Source organism: Aspergillus karnatakaensis (assembly GCF_047715665.1).
Source record: "Aspergillus karnatakaensis strain CBS 102800 unplaced genomic scaffold BJY04scaffold_49, whole genome shotgun sequence".
NCBI lineage: Eukaryota > Fungi > Ascomycota > Eurotiomycetes > Eurotiales > Aspergillaceae > Aspergillus > Aspergillus karnatakaensis.
The window spans coordinates 88,569-111,936 of NW_027395761.1; the positions used below are offsets into that span (position 1 = coordinate 88,569).

Here is a 23,368-nt window from a genome sequence, read left to right on the forward strand (position 1 = left end):
GGTAATGCTCTTCTTCAACTCAACCACTTTCTCCAACGTCTCCCTGATTTACCTTCACTATTACCATGTCGACGACGATCCACAACGATACAGACGACAAGGTGGACCACCCTGTCGAGCTCGAATCCGTTCCCCCACCGGATCCTGCCCAGAACGGCGACTTCAAATGGACCTTCGAAGTGTGGGTCAACCTCTGTGCCCTCTATCTGACCTATTTCTCCTGTGTCTGGGCTCAAGCAGTCCCAGGCACCACCCTCGGTTTCGTTCAGAAAGCGTTCCCGTCGGAGAGCGCTGCAGCACCCTGGATTCCAGGCGTCGGCAGCTTAGTCCTCGCCGTTGTGAGCAGCTTCGCTGGCGAGCTCTCTGACATTTTTGGCCGCCGATATTTCCTCTTCTCCACTGCATGCTGTGGGGTTGTAGGCCTGTTGGTCTCCTCCCGAGCCGACTCGGTGGCAGTCATTATCGGCGGTCAAACCATTACCAGCGTTGGGTTTTCGGTCGGATATCTGACCACGCCCTTGGTTGCGGAAATCGTTCCCAAGCGCTCTCGGTCCCTTGTTATCTCAGCAACTGCTCTGTGCACCGGTGTCGTCTCCATGGGAGGTGGCCTGGGCATGGCCGGCGTCATGAAGCATAATGTCGGAGGGGTCAATGAGGGATGGCGCATGGGATACTATCTCGGAGCAGGGTTCTTTGCCCTGTCCTTTGCCCTGCTGTTCACATACCACCCGAGTAAGCGCCCCAATCCCAGAGGGGCTTTCTGTCAGCACTCGCCTCAAGGAGTTTGACTGGGTTGGCATCTTCCTGGCCGCCACCAGTCTTTCCTTACTCTTAGTCGCACTGCAAATGGGTGGCAGCCAGTATCCCTGGAAGTCCGCCACCATCATCTCCCTACTAGTGGTCGGCTCAGTGGTCCTCGTCGTACTAGGCGTGTGGGAGGCCAAAGGCACCAAACACCCGTTGATACCTCGCGAGCTTTTCCAGCATCGGAACTACGCCATCGGACTGGCAATTAACTTCATCGAGGGAGTTGCCGCATTTGGCAGCCTGAGCTTTATGAGCCCTATTGTGCTGAATCTGCTTGAGTCGGACTTCTTCCTGTCAGGCGTGTATAACCTTCCGTCCGCCTTTGGCACGATGATTGGCGCTGTCGTCTCCGCGGGGGTAGTGTACAGAACGCGCGAGGTGAGGTGGGTTGCGATTGTCGGGTGTATCGGTCTCACCCTGAGCGTCGGGCTCATGGCTCTCCTCCAGCCCGGAATCTACTTCACAGCCTGGTTCTTCCCCACTGCAGTGATGGGAATGTGTATCGGCGTATTCGCAGTGCTGAACCCCGTCATTGCAGCTATTTGCACCCCCAACGAGCTGGTCGCAACCTCTGTCACGATCGGAACGTCCGTTCGCGGCCTCGGAGGCGCCCTGGGCATCGTGATCATCTCGACCGTTTTCCAGAACAAAATTACCGCATACCTCCCAGCACAGCTGGGGGAAGCTTTGACGCAAGCCGGTCTCTCCCTGTCTGTTCTTCCCCAGATACTCGGTGCCTTGGGGCACGGTGATACTGCGGCGCTGTCGGAAATCCCCGGGCTCACTAGTGAAGCGATAGCGGCACTTGTTGCGGCCAACCAGCAGGCTTACGCCGATGCGTATCGGTTCATGTGGTACGCGCTGATTTCGTTCTGCGTATGGACGCTGATTTCGGCTTGTTTCTTGAAGTCGACCAAGGATCAGCTGACGGGGGAGGCTGCGTATGCGGTTCAGGAGCGGCACAAGTCAGGAGGAGAGAAGAGTGCTGGGAAAGAGATATAACGCGCGTTCAGCTCGGGTTGTATAAGCTGTACTACAGCCTCTAGTCTCTTGTATGGAGCCAGAGGCTCTTTCATTGATAGTTTTGTGTAAAGTCTTGATGCATGAACCGTGAGAGCGTAAGCCAGCTTGGCTGCAGCACGCCTTTCGTCTGACAACCTGACTCACTGACTTTGACCCCGCATATTTAATTTGCCATCCTGCCATTTGACTTGAAGTTCAGCTGTCCTTCATCATGGTGAAGATCGATACCTTTGAAATCGATCACGTAGGTATCTAGTCCCCTTTAGCCGGTGTAGAAACTGACTGCCATCAGTGGATCCTGACGCACAGCGTCGGGGTCAAGCACAACCTCGCCCACTCGTACTGCAGTGCCATCTCGATCGATGAGCTGACAGCGCTATCAGAGAACGGCGCGAGTGAGGACGTAAACCCACTGGCATCCCTTCTGTCGACACCATTGAAGTATGGCCCCATGAAAGGCTTGGAGACACTGCGCCGCCAGATTTCCAACCTCTACGCCGACGACGAGTCGAGTCCGGTGTCGATTGACAATATCCTTCCCACTCCTGGTGGATCGCTGGCCAACTTTGTCGCTCTTTTCGCGCTGGTGGGACCGGGCGACCATGTGATTGTGCAGTACCCAACCTACCAGCAGCTGTATTCTCTGCCAGCAGGTGTTGGAGCAGAGGTGAGCCTGTGGAAGTCGAAGGAGCATGATGGCTGGAAGCTTGACCTGGTGGAGTTGAAGGGGCTGATTCAGTCCAACACCAAGATGATCGTGATCAACAACCCGACCAACCCCACGGGCGCAGCGATCCCCCGGTCGGCCCTGCAGGAGATCGTGAACATCGCGCGAGAGCATTCCATCATCATCCTCAGCGACGAGATCTACTCTCCGCTCTTCCACTCCATCGATCGTGCTGATCCCGAGCTGCCACCGTCCATTCTCTCCTTCGGATACGAACACGCGGTCGCGACCAGCGCTTTGTCCAAGGCGTATTCCTTAGCCGGCCTCCGCATCGGATGGATCGCGTCACTGAGCCCAGAGATCATTGACGTCTGTTTGAACGCGCGATCCTACGCGTTGATCACCGCCAGTCAAGTCGACGAGCATCTCGCAGCGTATGCTCTCAGCCCACCACGCGTGCAGGGTCTTTTAGACCGAAATTTCGCGCTCTCTCGGCGCAATCTGGAGATCGTTCAGGGATTTATTGACGAGCATTCCTCGATCTGCCAGTGGGCGAGACCTGTCGGTGGGCCGATCGGGTTTGTGCAATTCACGCAATCCGGCCAGCCCGTCGATGATGTGGAGCTTTGCTCTCAGCTCCTTCGCCGCCAGAGCCTCCTGCTGGTTCCGGGCAGCAAATGTTTCGGCGATGGCGAGAATTTTGCTGGTTACGTTCGCCTTGGGTTCGGGAATCAAACTGAAGAGCTGGTTGCTGCATTGGATGCGCTGAGGAGTTTCATCCGCGAGGATTATGACCGTGTGCCTGTTCTTTGAAGCTCCAGGAAGTGCGAGGACATGACTCGTTTGCAGCCAGCCAAGCTTCGATCGTGCACTGGCAGAAAGTAGCGAGCGAGCAGAATTGGACAATAGCATTCAGGTAGCAAATCACAATTCCCCGGTTCCTGTGCCCTGCAGATTGACATTCAATAGTCTCAGTACTGTGGCTGTAGAGTGGCGTTTCTAGAGATTCATCAAGATTCATAACAAGACGCTTTCGCCTGGTCTCTTTCGTAAATGTAAAAACTCACACTCGTTTATTGAAAATGCGGTGGTCTGCTGGCCTCCTGGCCCTCATCGTCGGCGCTGCAGCTTTGCCCAACCCTGGGGGAAAGAAGCCAAAGGGCACCTGCAAATCCAAGGATCGTGTTCTCGCTCTGTTGCGGAAGCAAGATGATGCTATTCCATTCTGCTGTGACTTGCTAGATGCCCCTTTCGACATTGTGACCCAGATCGAGACGGTTCAGCCTGCTCCAACCACCATCCAGACCACCGAGACCGTTCGCGACGAGTACAGCCAGACGACGACCGAGACCCTGACTGACGAGGTCACCTCCACCAAGACCGAGGAGCCTTCTACCGTCTTCGTCACCAGCTATGCAACCGAGACTGAGACGAATGCAGTCGTCGTCACCCTCACGGATTCGTACACGGCCACCATCACCGATGTGTCCACCACGTTCCTTACTGGGCCGGTCTTTGAGACCACCACCAGCTCCTTGACCAGCATCCTGACCGACTCCCTTACCAACCTGATCACTCGCTTCACCACTGCTACTGTCACCGACTGGACCATCGAGACTTCCACTTCTACCTCAACCAATACTGTTACGGATTATGAAACCGAGGTCCTGACCAACTATGTCACTGTCACTGAAACCGGCGTCGTTACCAATACCATTATAGACATTGACACCCAGATCATCACCAACTTCCACACAGAGACCCTCACTCTTTCTTTTACTGATACTGTGGTCGAGACTGAGATCGACACCGTCATCTCCACTGCTACGGAGAATACTGAAGTCACTGAGACCGAAACTGAACTATCAACTGTAATCCAGACTACTCTTGATACCATCACCAATCCCGTCTACACCACTATCACCGACCTTGCAACTGCCACTGTCACTACTACCGTTGTAGATGGAACTACCGTCACCATCACCACTGTCATAACCCAAGCTGCCGGCGCCACTTTTGTTGCCAGAGATAACATCAAGCATGAATACCCGAACCCCTTGGCCCTTACGGATATCCCCGAGGGCGCTTTGTCGAGCGCCTGTTCCAAGTTGGATCTTCATGGATGTATCTCTACTGCCGTCATTACGACTGAACTGCCTATCCCCACAGTATGCCGTTCCCTAGTCCAGCCTTGAGTATTGCTGACACCCCCGCAGTCAACCGAGACCCTCACCACCTACATCCCTGGTACTGGAGTGAGCACTGTCTATGTGACTGTCATCCATACTGAAGTCGTGACTTCGCGCCCAACTGAAACTGACACAGCGATTCTCACCACTACAGAGACAATCGATGAATCCCAGACCACAATCACCGCTGTGACGGACCTGGTGACCGCGTCTGTTATCTCCACGGTGACAGATCTGGTTACCAGCACGGTTATCGAGTACCACATTGTCACCATCACTGACTCTGTTACTCTTGACCTCACTACCGATCTCACCACATCGACTGTCATTGATCTCACCTCTGTGCACGTAACCTCGGTCACGACTGATATCACTACTAACGTGTATGAGACCTCTGTAGTTGACCTAACCACAGTAGAATCCATCACCCAGACAGCCGATTTCACGATCATCGAGACCGTCACTCAAACGGCAGACGTGACCGATACCGAGACTCTCTCCCTCACGGCGACAACCACAGAAATAACCGTCGTTGAGGAAACTTCTATCTCTACGATCACGTCCACCTCCTCGGTGACCATCACTGCCACTGTGCCCACAACCATTGCCACCACAATCCCGACCACAATCGACGTAACCAGCACCGCACACATCACCTCCACCGTGGACGTCACCCTCACCCAGACCATCTCCTCTACCACCACAGTGACAGTCACCTCGACAGCCATCGCCGAACCAACCTGTGGCGCTAATGTGCTCCAAAACCCCAGCTTCGATGACGGCGCCGGCCCAGTCCTCGCTCCCTGGACCTTCACCCCTGGAGGAAATGGTCGATATTCCTTTGTCCGTGGACTAACAACACCCTATGCGATCAATATTTACACGTCAAGCCCCGGCGCCGCGAGCCCATCTATCTCCCAGACTTTCACCACCACTCCAGGCAGGGTCTACAGCGTCAGCTTCATGTACTACGGGGTCACTGGCAATGCTGCATCTATTTTGCAATGCAGTGTAAACAACAACTTGGGAACTTCGACGACGATCCGTCTCATACAGAACAGACTGGCATGGATCAGGGGCTCGTTCAACTTCCCAGCTACGTCTAGGTCGACCACGTTGACTTGCAGGATGGTTACGCCCACCATTGCTTCGGTCTATGTCAACGACTTTTCCATTAGTATGCCCTGTTAGATGGTTGTACATACTTCTATATAATATATTTTCGTGTATTCTCGGACAGGTTTCTCTTATTTTGACAGTGCGCCCCTATTTTTGCTCTCAGATCTCAATTCTATCATCAGCTCGAAAAGTCTTGCCATCCAGTCTGAAATATGTGAACCATATAGCTTAAAAGATCTGCCGTAAGACACCTGCTTTTATGGGGTAAACACTGCGTGTTTTGAGTGACTATTTCGGAACAGTGTCATAAGAAATTCCGTGCGGACGAGATTCTAGGCCGAAACACTCTTCTACAATACATGGCTGTTCGATTGCACCCAAGCCAGAGACAGCGTTGTCAGAAAAGGGAGCACGGTGCACACAGCAGACGCAGTGGACATCATGCCCTCCCTACGCACCAGTGCAGGGTTTCGCAACAAACACTGGGCTTTGGCCTCCTCGCTCCGACTAGGCAAGCAAAAAGCCTGAAATATGACTATTCTAGGGTTGCTGTCACTACAACGCCAAAACCACATGTGGTGACGTAGAACAGACGGTCGGTGCTTGAGTCGTCATTGCTAGCGGGGGATGTATAGTCAACACCGAGGATCTTCTGACCTGCTGGGAGAGCCTCTCTTGTGTCGTGTCTGGACTCGCCGTCCGAGTGTATCCCGCTGATCTTCTAACGGATTGTGTTCATAATCTCGACCAAGTCTGACAGCTCACCTGTGATCTAGATGGGCAAACTAGCCAGTGTAGAGGCAACATCCTAGTGGTAGACGGACCGAGGCACCCGATGGACTTGACTGAGTTGCCGGTTCCCCTTTGCCCTTTCTTTGGTGCTGAGCTGCAGACGACGGTAATTCGACAGCGGCAAGGCGACTTTCAAGTAAGACGACGGGATTGGGACAGAATTGCGAGCACAGTGGCGAAGAATGAGGCTTGCAGCAAACACTCTGGCATCCTCGGGCGATAGTATTCCACCCCTTGAATTCTTTCGAACCACCGCTAGAGATTGCAGTACAAATGGCAGGGCGCCATCATGCTGATGCGACGACACAATGGGCAAGGACTGGCCCTGAACGTTTGGCCCTTATCCCCTGCCAGCTATTACCCGTCTCCTGCACTAGCTACCGCTGGGATAGACCACTATCACTGCAAGGAGTGCGAAGAACATTGGTCGTTACTAACTTTTATCAGGGTTGATATTCGCACGTTGTGCTAGGCCTGCATCAAGCAATAAGGAATGTGGTGTCGATGATTCGGTGGACAACCCGGATCATTTTTCCGTCCAGGGGTGGGTTGGAAACTCGAAACTCCATGAAGGGGATTGTGAATTGTGATCTCCATGCTCCGTACGGACTACTTTGTACACTTGAGGACATCCAGATCCTCTTCCAGCAATCTTAATCCAGCGGAGTACCCTTCGTATGTTCGTATCGAGCGACGGACTGACGGGTGCAATCAATCGCATCTGGACCCTTTGACACATGTCACACCATGCATCGATCCTTCGCACCATGGCCTGGCTCGCCAGGTATCTTGTCCCTGACCAGTGTCGTCTAATAAACGGTCATAGCAAAAGCCCGAAGGAAATGGGGGCTGTTGTGGTGACGATCACTGTGGGTCGAGACTCCCCCAAGGTCAATCAAAGGGCGATGATCGACATGAAGATGAGACTGATCGTTTCCTCCTGGCAGGAACAACCCCCTCTATTCTCCGTATTTTCCTCTTCACAGTACCTGCTACTCGCTAACCGTGCTCCGAGTCTCATCAACTGTTAGACCTATTCAATTCAGCTCGGACTGTGCTCGTTGGATCTCCCTTGTCCACGCGTGCGGCGGCGACAGCATGCCGTTATGGCTGATCCGCAGAAAGTCGCGACACCAGGAGATGAGCTAGCTGGAAATCATCAGCATCATTCACGAATGAGGTCCTTCATGATCTGCACTAACTTCAATGATTGCCGGCCAGGCTTCATGAAACCCCTGGGCCCTCCACATGTTCTTATGGTTGGCAATGGGCATCAAACGCAATACGAGTACGGTTGATGCCAACACGGTTGACGCGAAGGAAAAAGAGGCTGGAGGATCACTCTTATCGTGATGTGCGTTGGCAATTCGATACCTTGTCGTTGCCGGAAGACGCGAAAGTGGTGGATCGCCGAAGGAAAAGCCCAATGGGCATGAGCTTGGAGCTGTCTCTTTTCCTTCGGGTGAGTTAGTCCCCCGATCAGGGGATATCCTGCGTCATCATGTCTGTGATGAAGTCGCATATTGAACGCCTCCTTGATCTGCTCTTAGCTTTCAGCGTGAGACCGATGGAGCTGTTGGATATATACCCTCGACGCCGTATCGCGGCGCAGACCTGACAACCAACCCCCGGCTTTATATCCCTATACCTACCCTCGTTCCTGGAACCAAGAGGGCATGTCTTCCGACTTCAGAGTCATCATCGTGGGCGGCTCGATCGCGGGCCTCACCTTATCGCACTGTCTCAATGCGGCGGGTATCGACAACATCGTCCTGGAGAAACATGGCGAGATCGCTTCGCAAGTGGGCGCATCCATCGGCGTCCTACCCAACGGAGCGCAAATTCTAGACCAGCTGGGCCTTTTTGATCGGATTGAAAAACTCATCGAGCCTTTGGAGACTGCACACATCACGTACCCGGATGGTCACATACTCAGGAGCGACTATCCCATCCGGGTTAAGGAGCGGTATGTCGTGACTAGTCGGCTGAACCTCGGTGTGAAGTTGAAGCTCGCTAATGCCATCTCGTGGATAGGTTCGGACGCCCGATGGCGTTCCTAAGTCGCCAGGAACTAATCGAGGTGCTCTACACCTCCTTTGAAGACACATCGCATATCCACGTCAACCAACGAGTGGCGAGGGTGCAGCAGGGCAAGGACCGGATACGAGTCGTGACGGAGACTGGAACCACGTTCGAAGGCGATCTAGTCGTTGGAGCAGATGGAGTCCACAGCAAAGTACGCTCGGAGATGTGGTCGTTTGCCAACTCGCCGGAGCTTGGGAGGATAGCTTTACGAGAGCACAAGGGTATGTCTCACCCGTGGGTCCAGCTATTGAAGTCTAATCCTCGTGGCAGCCGTGACAGTTGAATATTCATGTATCTTCGGCATCTCCTCGGCGGTTACGGGGCTGGAAGTGGGCGAGCAGGTGGCTTCATTCCATGATGGATTCACGGTCATGACATATCAAGGGCTCGGGGGGCGGGTGTACTGGTTCGTGGTTGAGAAGCTGGACAAAAGATACACATACCCCCATCTACCTCGGTTCACACAACAAGATGCGATCAACGGCTGCTCACGTCTCGGAGATGTCTGGCTACGGAATACGGTCCACTTCCGCGACGTGTGGGCCAACAGGGAAACCTTCGCGATGACAGCCCTAGAAGAGTGCGTTCTCCGGCCGTGGCATTCGGGGCGCATTGTGTGTATCGGCGACAGTATCCACAAGGTAAACCCCACTTGCAAACTTTATCACAGACCGCTAGACTTGGAGACTAACGGGTCCACGTGTAGATGACCCCGAATCTAGGCCAGGGCGCCAATCTGGCCATCGAGGACGCCGCCGAGCTCGCCAACTTTCTCCATTCGCTCACCACGCAGGAGAGCAAGTCCAAGCCCACGAGTCAGGAGATCGAGCAGCTTCTCCAACAGTTCCAACGCAGACACCTGCCCCGAGCGAGCTTTGTCTGCCGGATGTCGGCAATCATGTGCCGGCTACACGTGCGAGATGGGTTCTTCAATTCCTTCCTGGGCCGCTACGTGACTCCCATCTTTCCGAATCTGCCCGCGGAATTCATTTCCGCGGTGGTGGACAAGGCTGTGGTGTTGAACTACCTCCCTATCCCAGATCGGGATGCCACGGGCTGGCTGTTCGTCCAGAAAGCCCAAGTCGTCGGTTTGGCTCTGTCGGCTGTCGCGGCTTTTGCTCTGCTCTTGTTCTCCCTGCTGAGGCCATTTTGTTAATTTTAGATACCCTGCTAGCGCTTATGTGTGAGATTCGACTCAGTCTCAAACGCCCGGTGCTTTGTATAGACTCGACTAGGAAATTCCACTGCACTCTTCAAATCTGAAGGAAATCAAATCTCGAAGAAAATAACCACCTTCTATTGCGTATTAAAAAAAGTCTAGTCTATCGGGTATTCTATAGTCTATCAGGTATTCTATAACAGGTATTGTATAACAGAACGCTCTACTCTATACACGAATTCCATCGTTAGTATACATCCTCTGAGACTCAATCAATCAATGGGAGCTGCACGCACCCTTCTTAGCCTTGCACATGCGGCCATCCGCCGCAACAGACCAGTAATCACTGCCAACACCCTTGAGCACGTAGAAGAAGTTCTTGGGATCCCAGGTCTTCTTCACCTCGAGCAGGCGGTCGTAGTTCTCACCAAAGAAGGTGCTCTTCCAATTGGGCTGGTTGAAGTCCGCCTCATTCTGGTAGGTTCCACCGTTGGGAGTGACGGCCTCAAGCTGCGGGACCAGCTCGGAGGTCATGTGCTTCTGCTCCTCGAGGAAGTCGGACCAGAGGCCGGTGTTGTTCCAGGAGATGCCGATCTGCATGGTGACGAGGGCGTCGCGCCAGGGGGCGAAGATGGCGTTCTCGACGTCGTTGGTCTGCGAGACGTCGAGGCCAACGCCGACGGCGACGACGCTCTGCGAGGTCAGGTTGTAGAGGACGCCGGCGATGTCGGCGGAGTTGGAGGTGACGTGGTCGCGGGACAGGAGGCGGCCGCCGTAGGTGAAGGTGCCGACCTCGAGGTGGCCGTTAGGGAGGGGGCCGAAGTAGTGGGTGTAGTGGTCGTAGTAGGAGTCGAACTCGGTGTAGGTGACCTTGTAGGTGATGCCGAGGGCCTCGAGGGCCTCGTAGAAGGGGGTCATGATGGTGGCGACCTCGTCGGCGGTCTTGCCGTAGGCTGTGACGGGGTTGATGTAGAAGAGACCGGGAAGGACCTGGTAGATGACGGTGGTTCCGGCGTCAATCATGGCGGGGAGGAGGTCGTGGAACTTGGTGACGGCGTCAATGAAGAGGTCGCTGGCCATGTTGGTGGTGGTGAAGACGATGGAGGCACCGCCGATGATGGCATCGGGGTGGGCCTTGACCGTGAGACTGACGACGACACCCCAGTTACCGGCACCACCACCGCTGAGAGCCCAGTAGAGGTCGGTGTTCTCAGTGCGGGAAGCAGTAACAAGCTCTCCGGCAGCAGTGACGACGTCAAAAGACAGGGTCTGATCAGCACCGAGACCAAAGTTGGTGCTCAGGGCGGAGTGACCACCACCCATGGTGTAGCCGCCGGCAAGACCAACGGTCGGGCATTCGCCACCAACCAGAACATTGCCGCTGCCCTTGCTGGCTTCGAGGACGTGGTATCCCTGCACACCACTGCCCAATTTATAGGCAGCGCCGGAGTAGGAGTCGTCGGTCCAGGTCACTTCCTCGACGCTGGTGAGCTGGTGAGTCCAGACGGAGAGAGCACCGGCACCAGTGGAGCGACCAAGGTAGCTATGAATGAATTAGCGATCGCACTGGAAAATGGACTACAGAGGTACTCACTCATGACCGGTGTTCTTGATGACGAAGCGAATGTTGTTGTCGCGAGCAAAGTTGACAGCCTCAATCACGTCTTCAGCGGAGGTGACCGCAACAGCGTAGCTCACGTAGTTGCCGAGCTCACAAGCAGAGTCCTTGGAATCGAAAGGATCGCAGCTCTGGTTGGCAAAGTACTGCTGCATGATCGACGAGGAGGAGAGGTAGCTACGCCACCGGATTAGCATTCCGACCGCGCAAGGGATCATCAAGCATGTAGGCTTACTGGGTCTCGGGCAGGTTCCAGTCAGCCTGCAGCTGCTCACAGGCAGCAGCATCGTAGGTGGGCTCGTGGCAGGGAGAACCAACTGGCACTGTAGCGATCAAGCGACCACCGACGGTGCTGTTGAGGGCATCCCACTGACTGACAGTCGGCCAGCAGTCGTCGCCGGGAAGGCAGTGGCAGTTGCTGGACGACGCAGAGGTCGAGCCAGCAAGCAGCAGGGCGGTCGCCACAGTCCAGGCAGCCTTCATGGTGATGGAGAAGAGAGAAATGATGGAGAAGTGGGAAGTCTGACAGAGAAAGGAAGGAGATGAAGCAGATCACAGCTCTATACTTATAATCCTGGGGGGGTTCAAGCTCGGAAACTCCGTCCGCCACGTGTCGGACATGTAGCCCAAAGCCGTTTAGAGGATAAAGCACGCCAATGGGGTTTATGTCGGAGCAGCTAAGCTCCTTTGTGGAAGCCTATGCGCTTGCATTATTCGAGTCCACACGCTGAGTGGGGGGCAAGGTGAGCTAGCGATGTTGCAATCTGCTCCAGCGTAAGAGAATGGGGCCAAATGACTCGCCCTTGACTTGAGGGATATTTCTCCCCCTTGCAGTTCGCACGAGATCCGATTGTCGACTACTATCGATCTAACGCGGCCGTTGTTTGATGCAGAGTAGTCTATTCTGTAGCCTCCATTGCGATCGGCAGCGCGATATCAGACCATGCATTCCATTCCATCGTACCATCCCCACGACAAGGCAGACTGAAATTGAATGCATTTAACAGTCTTGATCACCCCTCTCCAACTGCCCAGAGCTCACCCACCGGTTCTCTTCGGAAGTGTCTTCTGGGTGGCGTTGCAAAGCCTGAAAGTGCAAACCTTGACCCATGGAAAACCTCCCTCGAGACCCACGAACTAGTAGAAAAATGCGCTTGCAAAGCCACTCATATGGCTGCGACTCATGGCCTCGCTTGGCTGCCTCCAATAATTTCGGCGACTGTGCTGCATGCGCTCCATGGCTACGATAAGCCAGAACCGATGGGACACTTTGCCAAAAGTTTAATTCCTCCCAGTGCTGTTCCTGTGCCTGGCTGGCCAGAGTTCTTATAATTCCTAACCCTCACCATGCGGTCTGTGCCTGTGAAACTGAACCCCCCCGTGAAACCGTGAAGAGTGCAGAGTGCAGAGTGCAGACACCATGTCGGATCTACACAACCCTGAAGGCGATGCCCTGTCCCGCGGCATGTGGGCTGCCATTGCCATTGCAGCCGTGATTCTGGCCCTGCGAGTCTTTGCCAAAATCAAACTGACTCAATTCCGCTTTGACGATGTGCTGATGATCGTGTCCTTTGTGAGTACTAGTCGCCCGCCCCGGACGCCCATCACGGCGATGCTAATCTTATGCCTCTCTACAACAGGCAATGACCCTGGCTGCCACGGTGCTATTGCAAAGATCCACCGACCATGGCTTCGGCACAGACCTGCGAGAACTGCCCTCGTATGAGCAGAAGGTCGTCCTCAAGGCCATCGCCATCATGATCCCCCTCGTCACCATCAGCACGGGCTTCGCTCGCTGCTCCTTCGCCTTATACATCCTCGCTATTCTCGGACAGAACCGCAAATATGTGATTATGCTATGGGCCGTCATGTTGCTACAGCTTGCTGGCAATATCGTCTCGGGTGTACTCCCACTCAGCATCTGCAAGGATGCGAGGATCCTCTGGGATTCCAGCATCAGAACCACCTGCGGCGACACCCATGCGGTTCTCGATTTCGCCTACTTCTCGTCTGGTGAGTGTCTCCCGTTTGTACCTCAATAGCAGCGACTAACCCTTCCAGCCGTCAATACGGCGACCGATTTCTTCCTCGCGGTCTTCCCCACCGTCATCTTCTGGAACCTCAACCTGCGCATGGGTATCAAGCTCGGTCTGATAGCGCTGATGAGTCTGGGTCTTCTGTGAGCACACCACCATCCCACTCTACCTGTCCCAATAAACTAACACCCCCAGTGCCATGATCGCCTCAATCATCAAATCAACCAAGTACGGCGACCTCCCCGGCATCACGAATCTCGGCGCAAGCGCCCACGGCGGCATCGAGCTGATCCGCTGGGGCTTCGCCGAGAACCTCATCATCATCATCACGTCGTCAGTCCCTTGTATCCGACCGCTGCTCATCTCCTCCGTGCGCAAGATCTCCAGCGCCGCAAAGTCTCGCTCGTACGAACTCAGCGGGCCTTTCTCCGGGCACAAGCACGGGTATACGCGGAACAACCAGTCTAGTGCCAGGGGCGATCTTGAGCAAGAGGCGGATCTGCCGGATGAGACGGATAGCATTGAGCGGATTCTGAGGGGCGCGGAGGAGATGGAGAGGAATCGGGAGTTGAGGCGGGGGATCACGAAGCAGGTGGAGATTTCGGTCTTGACTGATCGGAGCCATGGGAGTGATGGGAGGTAGGTCGGTCGGTAGGTTGTTTTCGAAGAGTATGTATGTATGTATTGTATATAGAATGGGTTGTATATAGATGGAACTGCAATGGTATTATGAGTTACTGGCTATGTTATTGTGCTTGTTTCTCCTGGGATGGGTCTGTAAATTCGATGCACCCTCTATCATTTAGGCTTCACATATACGGCATTATACAGGCAGTCTCCTGTTAGTCTCGCCAGCGTGCCTCAAATATCGACTCAAACGCCAGCCGTAATAGCCCCCCCCCCCGTTCCATCCCCCACTGCACCCCTTTATTCCGACGGCGAGGGCCCTTCACGAACTTCCAAGCCATGACCTCCCCGGCGGAATCCACCCAGTCGATCACAGTGAAATCGGTTTCCGGTAAACTCCGTAGGCCTAGGGTTACGGAGTCGCCTACCTCGATTACCGAGCACCGAATTCCACCCAGCCCAGCTCCAGTCTCCACCGCTGATCGCGAATCGAGTCTCGATCTGAATCTGAAAGCCTCGGCCTCGGCAAAGTCTCAGTTACCTGATCGACACGGTCACGATCAGCAATAATCACCACCTGGCAAAACGGCGTATCACGCTGAACATGTCCTGAGGTGGATGTCCGCGTTCATAACCAGACTGACAATAGACCAAGTTGTGACCGTGAGTAAGGTTGCCAGAGTGAGTTGTCGCCGGCATGACTAGGACAAACGTGAATGGCAGCGTTTGGCTAGGACTGGTTTACACGGGTTATAATGTGAGCTGGTTGTTAAGGAGGATATTGTTTTGGAAAAGGACTATCAGCGTGTTTGGCCTCCGCGGTAGGAGTAATGAGAGGCGTTTGAGGCGAGGAGGAGTACGAAATTGGGATGGATGAGGTGCGTTGATGATGATGGTGATGATGAAGGGCATGGATCAGTGGCCTTACCCTGCTGATGCACATGGCTCTCGTTGTATAAGCAATCTATTTCTCTGACGTTTGAGCATGTCCATTATTATAGGTAAGCTTCCAGGTTCCAGAAGAAAGGAGTAGACTTCAGTATGACGTGGATTGGTAGAGATATATATTTTGCAACCAAGCTGACCCCAAACTAACCAAACCACTCAAGATACACAGCAATGACGACAATCGCTCTCTTCGGCTCGACAGGCCAAATCGGCCAATCTATTCTTCGCGCGCTCTTAAATACAACATCCCACGAGATCATCCAAATAATTCAGCCGGGTTCAGAATCCAAAGTACAGGACGCAACGGCAGAGCAGAAGAACCGACTCACAACGGTCGCGCACGACATCCTAGACACAACTACCGATCAGCTTGCCTCGACGCTCAAAGACGTCGAGATCGTCATCAGCGCACTGAACGGAAAAGCCCTGACTGCGCAGGGGACGATCCAGGATGCTGCCGACAAGGCCGGCGTGAGCCGGTTCTATCCTAGCGAGTATGGAATGCACCATATCTACACGGACGAGAAGGGGTATGGGCTTTTACACCCGGTATGTGCCTGTGATTTACAACAAGCTACGTATCTCATGTTATCTAGACATGGAATATGAAGGAAGAAGCCAACCGCGCTGCACTACATCACCCGGCCATTGCCGCGGGAAGAATGACATACACTCTCATCGGCTGCGGTGACTTTTACAACCAGGATCGGGAAGCGACCTGGTGTCCGTGGACGCAGCGGGATGTGCCCAAATACACCTTTCATGTCTTAGGTGACGCCAATGCGAAGGCTGATTTCACGCATATCGACGATCTTGCTGCTTTCTTGGTTGCGACGGTCGAGAATCCCGGCGTGTCGGAGAATAAGGCGCTGAACATCGTGAGCGATCGGATCAGCTATAATGAGCTGGCGCCACTTCTCGAGCGATATTCCGGCAAAAAGGTCGAGAAAGTGGTATATCCAATCGACGCTATGCACCGGGCGTGGAAAGACCCAAAGGATATTCCCGAGGAGGTCCGGGGAAAGAGTGCATTCCCCGACGACTTTTGGATGCTGGTCAAGGGGATGCAGGGTTCTGGTCGGTTCTGGAGACCACCGGGAGAGGTTCACAATGATCTCTTTCCAGAGCTCCAGGTGACGACTTTCGAGAAGTATTTCCAGGAGCGATTCAAGTTGTGAGCAAATACCAGCGGCGCAACGCAAATTCTATCCCAAACCCGGCCATGTATTCTCGTAACCCGTAGCAAAGCCGACCGACCATGTCTCGTCTAGAAAGGGCCATTGCATCATCTCGGCCTCAAGATCATAAGGCATTCCGTTTTCTGCGTCGATGAAGACCGAGCTCCTTCTAATCGCAGCAACATGCTGGTTGGTTGGAGTAGCCGGTCGGGTGATGGAAGAATCAGGCCTGGAGATGCGAATGTCGCCGTACTCGTCAAACGTGCCGGCGAGGGTGAGATGGTCGCGATCGGACTCCAGTCCCTGCTGCGTCGAGCGAGCGCTCTCGTAGAATCGGTTCGCTTCTTGCAACGTTTGCCACTATCATGATTAGCCTTTCGCAAACAAGCGTAGATAGAAAACATACCCAGCTATTTCCGACGTCCCAAAACCGACACAGCCGCTCCAAGTACGAGAAGTTGGATTTTTTCTCCTGTTCGGCGCGCTCGATGCCGCCCGGGTACCGCACCGGACACACTGTGCCATACATGTTGATATGGGCCGCCACAAACACGCTGAATCCGGCATAAGGTGTGATCACCGGGGTCGCACAGCTCTCCAAAGACGATAAGATCGCTCCAATGTGTTGCGCGGTGGAAAAGAGGCGCTCAAGGGTGATTTCCGTATCCTCCTCTAGTTGTTCAGGGGTATCGTGCACCTTTGGGCCTGCGAGGAAGCGGTCGCGGTAAAGGAAGAGGATACTGGATCGATATTAGCGATCGCACATCGTGTCACAAGTAATGTTTGGTGTCCACCTCATGAAGTAAACCAAATTGATATAACAGAACAACTCCCCATAGCCCAAAGCAACATGAGCGGGCGCACTCGTGTCCGGATAGTGAACAGTAATGTCCTGCAAAGTCCTCCACTCATCCAACTCCTGTTTCAAATCCCTCCAAATCGGAATCGACGAAAGCGATGGCCCTCGAGCACGGTCGCGTCGACTCTCATTCGCGAAGCGTAGGATACGAACAAAAATATCGAACCCGCGCGTCACAAGAGTCAAACCATGCTCAATCCCCAGTCGAACACCCCTAGGAACCGCACGCTGTATGTCTGCAGGCGTCAACCGTCTTGTGGACCTTCCAAAGTTGAAATCGGAATCGCTGATCGGCAAAGGAACAGAAATCTGATGAAAGGACAAGGCGAAATGCTGTCGCGCGCCGGAACTCAACTCGCAGTCCTGCGCGAAGCAACACCAGTATGTCCTCACGAGCTGTTCATACGCAATCTGCGCGTGGGTCTGGAACTCTTCCGGGGCGTGTTCCATGTGATCGTCAGCACTTTTGAGCAGCGATTGAATCATGTATGTAGCCATCCCACTGTACATCCAGGCGCGGTACGGTCGGCCGGAGCCCCATTCGTAGAGCGAGATCATGACGAGGGATTGTGCGAGCGGAAGGGACGGAGACTCGAAGGCTCGGTGGGCGAGTTGTGTGCGAGCATACTCAGCGTAGGTTTCTGAGGAGGAAAGGCCCGCATCGGGGAGGAAACGCGCGCAAAGCGAGAGGAGAGCTCCGAGGAAGACGGGCTCGACGGTGGTGGCATTGCGGGAGAGGTCGGTGATGAGGGAGGGGTAGTGGAGGAAATTGACAACGGGGAACTTCTTGCGATAGAGGTCGCAGGCGGCGATGAGCGTGGAAGAGGAGAGGGCGCTGATCGGTGAGGAGGGAGTGGAGGGAGGAGGAGGAGCGGGCGTTGGAGTTTGAGTTGTCAGTCGCGGTCGGGCCGGCTGTCGTCGAGGGGGTTTTGCAGATGGCGTTCGTGAGGAGGGAGAGCGAGGGTCGGTGAGGAGGCAAGGACTCCGATTGAGGCGGAGGCAGCGACGACACGGCGATTGGCCATCGTGAATACACTTGACTTTGGACTGTCGACAATGGTCGCAGGAGATGGAAAGCCGCATGATGATGATGATGATGAGAGCTACAGGCTTGTAAGGGATCGGTCGGGAATAAATAAGATACGTCGGGAATGACATTGACTGTCTATCTATCTATGAATATTGCCGATGCTTCTCCAGCCAGTCACACAAGCGCAGCACCTGTCCCTCCTCTGTCGCCCATGAAGTCACAATCCGGATCACTGTGGTCTTATCCTTGATTCTCCTCTGCCAGGCGTAGAAGCGAATGCGTTCCTCCAGCAGAGGCAGCATTTCATCCGGAACCACCACAAAGACCTGGTTGGTTTCTGTCTCCGCCGCCAACTCCCATCCCTCGCGCAGGAATTGCGTTGCTATCATTCTGGCCATGGCGTTTGCATGCCGCGCCAGCTCAAAGAACAATCCATCTTGAAAGAGCTCGGTGAATTGCACTCCCATCACCCTCGACTTTCCCAGTAATGCCCCGCGCTGCTTCATATGAAACTCGAACCCTTCAGATAACGCCTTTCGCACGACAATGGCCTCGCCCAGCAAGGCCCCCATCTTCGTTCCTCCGATCCAGAAAATATCCGTGTAATCCACCATGTCACGGAGTGTAACATCATTGCCCTCTGCCGTCAATGCCACCCCCAGTCTAGCTCCATCTACCAGTAACAGCAGATCTCGCCGTCGACATGTCTGCGAGAGCGCCTGGAGTTCTTGTCTTGAGTAAATGGTCCCGATCTCTGTAGCGTTGGAGATATACACCAATCTCGGCTTGGCCATGTGAGGGAAGAAAGTATTCTGATCGAGCACGATCTCCAGATTTTCCGGCGTCATCTTTCCCCGTTCGCCAGGAACTTGGATGATTTTATGCCCTGTCGCTTCGATCGCACCGGCCTCTTTGTCAATAATGTGGCCCGTTTGCACGGCAAGAACCGCCTCGTACGGCCGCAGGCAGCTCGCGATCGATATTAAGTTTGCCGCCGTTCCAGTCGGAACAAAATGTATTGAGACATCCTCCTCGGTCGCCTGCAACTGAGAGAAGAGCAACTGGCGTGCTTCCTGTGTATACTGATCCGTCCCATACCCGGTCTGTTGTGTGCTGTTTGTGCGGAGGAGAGCCTCCAGCAGTCGAGGGTGAGCACCCTCGCTGTAGTCGTCTAGGAAGCTGTAGGGGTCGTCGAGCTTGGCAATCATTGTGTTTGTATGAGGAGATGAAGATAATTGACCGGCAGTTCTGTGCAGAAAAGCTTGAATTGTTATAGAGGCATTTCCGATCGGGAATGGATCGGGAAAGAGCAAGTGAGGTCAGTCTGGATCACATTACGTACTGGATGGGGCTAGAACTTTGACGGTTGATTCAGTCTCTAATTGAAAGAAAGATCGCTAAGCAGACAAAGGAGATCAATAATCACGATAAGAATCGACTGGTGTAGACGCCTCCAGCTGCTTTCGCCATTGGGTCCAAAACAGATCTATACCTCTATGACAATTCGGCGCCGTCACTATCAGAAAGAGCATTCTCCTTCGCACGCCGTGTCCCCAATGCCTGCCCCGGATGTATGGCTGTCAGACAGATGCAGGTAATCGAGATCATCGCTCCCTCCAAGATCATGAACGTGATCTCATCATTGGCTAGCTCGCTATCGAATCCTCCATTCAGCTCAATGACGCGGAAGATCGATCGGGTGTAAACGGTCACCGTGGCGGCGACAAGTGCTTGTTCGTGTCAGTGGTCGTTGCAGAGTATTGTAGGGAGAGGGCCATACCAAACAGCCAGACCTTCCACAGCTTGTGCTCCCGGAGGGGAGCATACCCGTCCTTTCGGCCTTCACTATCCGGAGTCGAAGGTGCTCCGCTGCCTCCGCGACGGCGATAGCGAATAGCGAACTCTATAGCCAGCGTGATGAACAGGGTCAATGCGGCAACCTGGAAGGCGAGACCCGCGATCATGATGCTCACTCCGACATCTCGCCCGTCGTCGTCCTCCGCTGTAGATGTCAGGGCACCACCAACGCTCTGCAATATCAAGGCCAGCACGTCGCACGACACAAAGACGATGGCATAGTTTCGGGGCTTCAAGCGAGAGATGTCTTCACCGCGGCAAACAATAACAATGCGACCGAGGAGGAAGTAGAGGGCGGCACAGAAGAAAACTGGGGCCAAGCTGAGGCAGATGAGGTTCCTTTAAACAGTCAGTACATCTTGCGGCTTGCTCCAGCAGATTACTTACATCAAGAACCAGTCAAAGTTGAAGGGATCGTCGTGGAAGAGGATTCGGGCTGCGTACCCGAGCACTTCAAGGAACAACCCTACAATCATTGACCCGGAGAACCCCCACATGCGATAGAAGGGACATTGTATGGCCTGAGCGACAAGAAGAATGCCGAAAAGAGCGATGTAGATGCTGTTACCAGCGATGGTGGGCTGGTATCGGATATAGGCATCCTCGAGGGAACAGGTCTCGAGGGTACAGGTTTCAGGGTCCATGGTGAAGGTGCTGACTGTGGGATTGTATGATGATGATGAGAACCCATCTGGATCCTTGCCAGCTTTATATCCAGCTGAAATTGCTCGTCATCTCGGTCTGAGGTGTCCATTGGGCTGATCAGGGCTGCTGCGCCTGCCAAGCAGTCCGTGTCCGTGTCCGAGTCCGAGTCCGCGTCAGTCAACAGCGTTCGCCCAATGTCTTATATCAAGCCCCTCTCCCCCGTGTCCGTGTCCGTGTAGATAAAATCTGGAAAGAGAGACTCTTGGACCCTGTGGAATCATGTCTGCCTGCTCCGCTCGCGTCAAAACCTGCCAGACCTGCGCCACGGCCAAGATTCGGTGTCTTCGTTCGTCCGGCGGCTCAATCTGCGACCGGTAAGATCCCGTCTAGCGAATACGACCAGCAGCCTGCATGCTGACGTGCTGATATTTCCTAGCTGCTTGAGGTTGGACAAGCCTTGTTACTTTCGACCTGCTCGACTCCGGCAGTCATGGACAAAGAAAGAGACGTAGGGAATCAATTCCCCGTCGCATTACCCCCGCTGACCCCATTGTTTGCACAGCCGCCTCGAGAGCCTCGAGAAAAGAGTTGAACAACTTCTGGCTGGGGGCCAATCGCAAAGAAGCAGCAGTCCTCAAGATGAGCCGACCGGTGATGTTATCGACAAGGGTCTCGTTACGCTGGACGATGCGGCGGCCTTGCTCGATCACTTCCTGCAGTTTATGATGCCCCAGTTTCCGTACGTTGTTCTGCCTGAGCACACGACTGCTGGAGAGCTTCGCCAGCGCAAACCATTTCTTTTCTTGGCCATTCTCTCCGTCTCGGTCACAGACGACCGGGGGCTGCAGCGAGCTCTGCACGATGAATTGAAAACCGCCATTGCAGAGCGCATGGTGACGAAGCATGTGCCACCATCACTGGAGTCTATCCAGGGTCTCCTTGTAACCCTCGCTTGGTGAGTATCACGTCTGCTGCGATAGAATCGTGCTGATTAGAGCAGGGGACAGCATCAGATTCAACAGCGATCCGCACCGCCGGATTTTTCAACCTACCTCCATCTCGCCATCGGACTCATGGTAGAGTTGGAGCTCGATCGGCCCGTTGAGCTGCAGCGACGCTGTCGCCGAATGAGTACATTCGAGATTGCCGTTGAGGCGCGCCCAGCTGCGGTGCTCCGCGCCGAACAGAGAGCCGCCCTTGGATGCTCCTTGCTGTCGTCATGGTAAGTGTCTAGGAAGCTTGAACTCTTCTATGCTAATCGCGTTCTAGCTACGGAATTATCACCCAACGCATGTGCACCTTTCCACCATCTCCCTCGCTAGAAACCTTCGCGCTGGAATTGGCGCAAAGCCCCGAGTTCGTCGGTGATCATTATCTGATCCACCTCCTCCGACTGCAGCAGATATTCCAGGAGATCGATAAGACATCGGGAGACCATCATGTCATGGACAAGGGTGCGGCCAACAAGCAGGGTGTAGATGTCCTCCAGCGCAAGTTTCGAGCGTTCAAAGCGCAACTGGAGGACTATATGAATCAGATCTCGCCACTCTTAACCGATAACAACTGTTAGTGTCCCCGTTCGCTTTTGTTCTATTCTCTACTAATTGTACTTCAGTCTTGTTGTCATCACAACTCCACACCGCAAGGCTCTACCTCTGCGAGGTCAACCTCTTCGATAAAATACGCAATCCCCAACTCTCACCCAGCTTCCGCGCAGAAGTCCTCTGCCACGGCCTAGCCGCCGGACGCGACCACTTTGACGCCCTCGAGGCCATGCCATTAGGCATGGAGCGCCGCATGAGCTACCCCCAGTGGCTCCAAAGCGGCTTCAACCTAATCCTCGCTAGCAAACTCGCCGTAATGGCCGTCTCCGACGAATCCCTCCGCCACGCCTACCCCCAAGTCAAGGCCCTCTGCGACACACTCAACATGCCTGGCGTGCTGAAGATCTGCGTCGAGCGCCAACGCCACGTCCAACCGACCAGCAGCAACCAGAAAACCGGCTTCGATTTTGCGGGCTGGCTCCAATGGATCCAGGAATGGTTTCGACGGCATTACTTCCGGGCCATATCCCAGGGCACCGACACACCGTCAGCAACCGGCGCCTCCAGCACCTCAAGTGTAACCTCGGGCTCATCTAGAACGGCGCCCTCGAGCATGAGCCCAAACCCGACTAGTTATCCACCTCAACCAGTGGCAGATTTTAACACGGGTGGCCCTGGAGTGTGCGATCATACGTTGACGCTGCCGGTTATGAGCCAGGAAATGTTTCCCTGGCCGTCGTTTCCGGATATGCTTTTGTCGGATCATCCTCTGGCAGGGTGGATGGATTTTGGTGTTGTGCCTATGTAGGTACCTTTGGTCTGGGATCAATTAGCGAGACGTTGTGAATATGTTTTGTGTTGTACATAGAGTCCAAGCAGGATTTTGCTGAGCAAGCCAGTTGTATATAGTTCAGGTAGGGTCTGCGGAAATATATAGTCCTGATTGAGAAAGGCATACCCACAACCACCAAAAGAAACGCCTCAAAGATTATGACCTACGAACTTTGTCGACTACTAGAAAACCTAACGTAATGTAAACTAAGTAAAAGGCTTTCCTAGGCTCGGGTGATAGGAAAACAGAGTCCGGAAATGACTGCGACATGATTGCCTGAGGCAGCAAGATGCTCCTTATCATTGGGCTGATAGCGAGCAGATCATGTGAGCACACGTGACTTAATGCTTGAG

The 23,368-nt window shown here is 54.1% G+C and overlaps 10 protein-coding genes across 10 annotated transcripts; 7 read left to right on the forward strand and 3 right to left on the reverse strand.

The window, feature by feature from the left end:
* Positions 1-65: 65 nt before the first annotated feature.
* Positions 66-1,809, forward strand: BJY04DRAFT_221422 (major facilitator superfamily domain-containing protein; the record flags this gene model as incomplete). Its single annotated transcript, XM_073717115.1, has 2 exons — positions 66-688; positions 738-1,809. 2 exons carry the CDS (start codon positions 66-68, stop codon positions 1,807-1,809), a joined length of 1,695 nt encoding a protein of 564 aa, XP_073567879.1.
* A 46-nt stretch (positions 1,810-1,855) lies between these two features.
* Positions 1,856-3,516, forward strand: BJY04DRAFT_196665 (putative aminotransferase). Its single transcript, XM_073712373.1, has 2 exons — positions 1,856-2,074; positions 2,123-3,516. The coding sequence occupies exons 1-2, from the start codon at positions 2,042-2,044 to the stop codon at positions 3,308-3,310; spliced, it is 1,221 nt and encodes a 406-aa protein (XP_073567880.1). The 5' UTR covers positions 1,856-2,041; the 3' UTR covers positions 3,311-3,516.
* A 63-nt stretch (positions 3,517-3,579) lies between these two features.
* On the forward strand, positions 3,580-5,877 carry BJY04DRAFT_221424 (uncharacterized protein; the record flags this gene model as incomplete). The annotated part of the gene is made up of 2 exons (XM_073717116.1): positions 3,580-4,665; positions 4,714-5,877. 2 exons carry the CDS (start codon positions 3,580-3,582, stop codon positions 5,875-5,877), a joined length of 2,250 nt encoding a protein of 749 aa, XP_073567881.1.
* A 2,396-nt stretch (positions 5,878-8,273) lies between these two features.
* Positions 8,274-9,859, forward strand: BJY04DRAFT_229969 (FAD-dependent oxidoreductase; the record flags this gene model as incomplete). Its single annotated transcript, XM_073719174.1, has 4 exons — positions 8,274-8,563; positions 8,632-8,903; positions 8,953-9,323; positions 9,389-9,859. The coding sequence occupies 4 exons, from the start codon at positions 8,274-8,276 to the stop codon at positions 9,836-9,838; spliced, it is 1,383 nt and encodes a 460-aa protein (XP_073567882.1). The 3' UTR covers positions 9,839-9,859.
* Positions 9,860-9,983: 124 nt separating this feature from the next.
* Positions 9,984-11,975, reverse strand: BJY04DRAFT_115793 (putative isoamyl alcohol oxidase). Its single transcript, XM_073708244.1, has 3 exons — positions 11,695-11,975; positions 11,436-11,636; positions 9,984-11,384 (listed from the first exon to the last, which is right to left on the reverse strand). Exons 1-3 carry the CDS (start codon positions 11,940-11,942, stop codon positions 10,118-10,120), a joined length of 1,716 nt encoding a protein of 571 aa, XP_073567883.1. The 5' UTR covers positions 11,943-11,975; the 3' UTR covers positions 9,984-10,117.
* A 513-nt stretch (positions 11,976-12,488) lies between these two features.
* On the forward strand, positions 12,489-14,239 carry BJY04DRAFT_196672 (uncharacterized protein). Its single transcript, XM_073712374.1, has 4 exons — positions 12,489-13,032; positions 13,100-13,472; positions 13,521-13,638; positions 13,691-14,239. Exons 1-4 carry the CDS (start codon positions 12,880-12,882, stop codon positions 14,136-14,138), a joined length of 1,092 nt encoding a protein of 363 aa, XP_073567884.1. The 5' UTR covers positions 12,489-12,879; the 3' UTR covers positions 14,139-14,239.
* A 1,002-nt stretch (positions 14,240-15,241) lies between these two features.
* Positions 15,242-16,248, forward strand: BJY04DRAFT_209470 (uncharacterized protein; the record flags this gene model as incomplete). Its single annotated transcript, XM_073714132.1, has 2 exons — positions 15,242-15,619; positions 15,667-16,248. The coding sequence occupies 2 exons, from the start codon at positions 15,242-15,244 to the stop codon at positions 16,246-16,248; spliced, it is 960 nt and encodes a 319-aa protein (XP_073567885.1).
* A 27-nt stretch (positions 16,249-16,275) lies between these two features.
* BJY04DRAFT_209471 (pyridoxal phosphate-dependent transferase) lies at positions 16,276-19,345 on the reverse strand (the record flags this gene model as incomplete). The annotated part of the gene is made up of 4 exons (XM_073714133.1): positions 16,276-16,608; positions 16,655-16,988; positions 17,043-18,217; positions 18,329-19,345. 4 exons carry the CDS (start codon positions 19,343-19,345, stop codon positions 16,276-16,278), a joined length of 2,859 nt encoding a protein of 952 aa, XP_073567886.1.
* Positions 19,346-19,631: 286 nt separating this feature from the next.
* BJY04DRAFT_209472 (RTA1 domain-containing protein) lies at positions 19,632-20,638 on the reverse strand (the record flags this gene model as incomplete). Its single annotated transcript, XM_073714134.1, has 3 exons — positions 19,632-19,867; positions 19,918-20,333; positions 20,382-20,638. 3 exons carry the CDS (start codon positions 20,636-20,638, stop codon positions 19,632-19,634), a joined length of 909 nt encoding a protein of 302 aa, XP_073567887.1.
* A 234-nt stretch (positions 20,639-20,872) lies between these two features.
* On the forward strand, positions 20,873-23,160 carry BJY04DRAFT_196680 (fungal specific transcription factor domain-containing protein). Its single transcript, XM_073712375.1, has 6 exons — positions 20,873-21,013; positions 21,076-21,147; positions 21,202-21,594; positions 21,640-21,861; positions 21,909-22,204; positions 22,255-23,160. The coding sequence occupies exons 1-6, from the start codon at positions 20,919-20,921 to the stop codon at positions 22,989-22,991; spliced, it is 1,815 nt and encodes a 604-aa protein (XP_073567888.1). The 5' UTR covers positions 20,873-20,918; the 3' UTR covers positions 22,992-23,160.
* The last annotated feature ends 208 nt before the right edge of the window (positions 23,161-23,368 follow it).